This window comes from Carlito syrichta, unplaced genomic scaffold, assembly GCF_000164805.1.
Source record: "Carlito syrichta isolate Samal-C Ts95f unplaced genomic scaffold, Tarsius_syrichta-2.0.1 Scaffold301849, whole genome shotgun sequence".
Lineage (NCBI taxonomy): Eukaryota > Metazoa > Chordata > Mammalia > Primates > Tarsiidae > Carlito > Carlito syrichta.
The window spans coordinates 71797-75059 of record NW_007245945.1 but is presented as its reverse complement, the minus strand read 5'-3'; the positions used below and the strand labels follow the sequence as shown (position 1 = coordinate 75059).

The window sequence follows — 3263 nt, the reverse complement described above, 5'->3', positions numbered from 1 at the left end:
GGGGCTGGCCGGGCGCCCACCGGACTCGGCCCCCGCGCGACCTCCCGGGAAGGAGCACCTTGCGGCCTCCCGGGGGCCGTGGGAGGACGCGCGCGAGACGTGGCCTCGGCTGCTGGCGAGTCGACTTTCCTTTCCACCCCGACACTTTGACCTTGGGCAAGGCGTTTTGTGCTGCTCGGCGCCCTTCTGCCATTTGTAGCCCCCCCGCGACCCCTGACCTAAACGTGAGAAGACTAAGGTGATGTGGAAGGCCTGAAACTGCTGGGGCGTGTGCGGCCGTCTGAGCAAGCTGCATGGGGATGGGGGAGGCTAGGGTAGGTGCTGCGCTCCTCACCCGACCTGACTGGGCTCTAGTCATTTATCTGTTTGCTTTGGTAGAGGCCGGTGGGGCTTGCGCTTTTGCCCAGGCTGGTCTCGAACTTCCAGCCTTAAACGAGCTTCCCGCCTTCGCCTCCCAGAGTGGTGGGATTACTGGCGTGAGCCACCAACCTCTTGGTGTTTTCACCTCCTCGAGGAGGTCAGATGGGAGTTGCCACTGTTTGCCAGGCCTGAATCCAGGTACCCTTTGCATTTTATTTCCCTCTGTGGTTTATGAAGCACTTTAGAGATCTAATCTGCAGACAGCCCTGTTTTACAGGTGGGGAAACTGAGGCCTAGTGAAGTTAGTGATTTTTCCCGTGGAAGTCCGGGTAATAAAGTCTTCTGGAAGACAGGATGCTAGCATGTGTCGAGTGCCTGATGAGTGCCTAAATAAATGGAGATAAATGGAAAAGGGCCTCTGGTGTGAGTTCATGAAAATGAGTCTGTGAGTGGATTCAGGTTGGTTAAGGTAACTTACAGAGTGATGTGGGGAGTCCAAGTATGGCTTGCTAACATTGTGGTTTTGCTGTGTCTTGTCACTCCAAACAATAAAAAAGAGGAAGGTGTAAAAGTGCTTTGAAATGCACAAAAGTTGAGAACCTGCTGAGCAGAGTTCTTTCTGCTGCTGCTGGAGTCTGTGCGGATTGGAAGTTGAGGCCTCTGGTAGCTTAAATACCGTTTTGCTAACTCTCCTCTTTACCTCTCCCCTCCTTATTACAGACCACCCATCTTCTCTTCATCGTGGCTCCAGTTTCTCTGTTTATAAAAACATAATTGGGACACACGGGTTCACAATGGGATGGAATATTTGCATCCGGGGTAATTGGCTCTAATTGGTATTCCATGTCCAGTCCTCCTCTCCAGTCTTCTTTCTGAACCTACTTTGGTCTGCATCTCTCTTGGGACAACTGGATAATAATTATGTGAGTCTGGCTCACAGCCCCTGTGATTTAGAGGGGCGGCACCCACAGCAGGCTGGTGGGGAAGCGGTTTCTGGGGCCTTGCTTTTCTCCGGGCAGGCTGCCCACTTTCTTGAGCAGGCTTGCAGAGTTGGGGTCACCTTTCGCGTCATCGTCATTGGCATCGCGACTTGCTACTTGTCTCTCCTCTTTTGCCTGGGGTATTTCTTGGTTGTGCGGCATTGGGCCATGCTTGCTGGTGTACTGATCACGGGACGTGTTCGCGACTTGGGAGTGTGGACCCCAGACTGTTGGTGTTAGGCTTGGAACTCTCATTTCAGATTTGTTGGCGTCATCTCTGCGAGTGACTTCCCCCCGTCTAGCCTCCCAGTGAATTTTACTTGGAAACTGAATTTGGATTTGGAATGTGAATTTGGATTCTGTCTTTGTTCTTCTGTCTGTGAAATTACTCCTAGACACGTGTCCCATGTCAAATCTTACATCTTCAACTGTCTGTCACATGCCTTGAATGCCAGAGTACCTGCTGGACCTTCATGTGCATTCCACAGACACAAACAAAACAAAACATTATTTCCGAAACAGAACTTTAGGTCTCCCCCTCATTCCTGGAAAAAGTGACTAAAATGAAAACATTCTGGCCAGGCTCGGTGGTTCAGCCTGTAGTCCCAGCACTTTGGGAGGCCGAGGTGAGTGAATTGCCTGAGCCCGCGGGTTCGAGACCCACCCAGGCAACTTGGCGAGACCTCATCTCTACAGTAAATCAAAAAACTTAGTCAGGCATGGTAGTGCACACCTGTAGTTCCAGCTACTCGGAAGGCTGAGGCGGAAGGATCGCCGGAGCCCAGCAGGTCGAAGCTGCGGTGGCCGGGAGCGGCCACTGCACTCCAGTCTGGGTGACAGAGTGAGACTCCAACTTGAAAAAAAGAAAACACTCTTTCTCCTCTGCTCCTCACCATGGTGAATGACATTGTCGTTTCTCGTGATGTCCTGTTGGAAAAGTCGGTTATCCCAGCTGCTCCGTCTCTCTCCTCTCTCCCAGTCTCGTCAGGAAGGCCATTTTGCCCAATCGGCTGGCCCCAGCCCTCTGCCGCCTCTCACCTGGGCTGGGACGGGGGCGCTCTGGTCACTCTCCTGACAGTCTTCAGGCCAGGGCACCCTCCAGCCATGCACGTGTCACTATCCCGTGCGCTTGCGTGATGGCCCTACTTAGGAACGGGGTGATTCCCGAATGGCCCGCACGTCTGCTTCTTTAGCAGGTCTCTAAGGACCTTTGTCATCTGTGGCTCCAGTTCCTTTTCCAGCCTGGTCTCCTGGCCTCCCCATCGGGGGATCTCTCTTCCGCCGAGACCCAGCGTCCCCCACACCGGCACGTCTTGCTGCTCTATGTTTGTGCACCTTGTTTCTCCTGCCTTGGTGAGGCCCATTCAGCTTTCAAGGCTCCGTGCCTCACACAGCCTTTTCCAGAGTGTCTGGCTCCATTCACGTCACTACCGCAGCCCTCATGTGTTTCTGTAGTGCTTCTGTTGCCTCGTGTTTAGTGATCTGCGTGTGGTTTGGTAGCTGCCTCATGGGCCGGCACTCTCACTTTTCTATCTTCAGTGTCTAAGGCGGGATGCCCGCGTAGAGTTTATCCTGAATCTGGGGCATGGTAGATGCTTGCAAGCAGTCCTAGAGTGAAGTGACCGTAGAAAAAGACCTTTGGAGCCGGGCTTGGTGGCTCAGCCTGTAATCCCAGCACTTTGGGAGGCTGAGGTGAGTGGATTGCCTGAGCCCGCAGGTTCAAGACCCACCTGGGCAACTTGGCGAAACTTCATCTCTACAATAAATCAAAAAATCAGCCAGGTGTGGTAGCGCGCGCCTGTAGTTCCGGCTACTCAGAAGGCTGAGGCGGAAGGATCGCTGGAGCCCAGCAGGCGAGGCTGCGGTGGCCGGGAGCGGCCACTGCACTCCAGTCTGGGAGCCAGAGTGAGACTCCAACTCAAA

At 53.8% G+C, this 3263-nt stretch overlaps 1 protein-coding gene across 1 annotated transcript in view; it reads right to left on the bottom strand.

Moving 5' to 3' along the window:
- Window positions 1–1502, bottom strand: part of ANKRD16 (ankyrin repeat domain 16) — a 16355-nt gene extending 14853 nt beyond the window's left edge. Inside the window, exon 1 of the mRNA XM_008055417.1 lies at window positions 1326–1502. Within this exon, the coding sequence (XP_008053608.1) occupies window positions 1326–1502 (177 nt within the window). The remainder of the gene's footprint in view (window positions 1–1325) is intronic.
- Between the last annotated feature and the right edge of the window lie 1761 nt (window positions 1503–3263).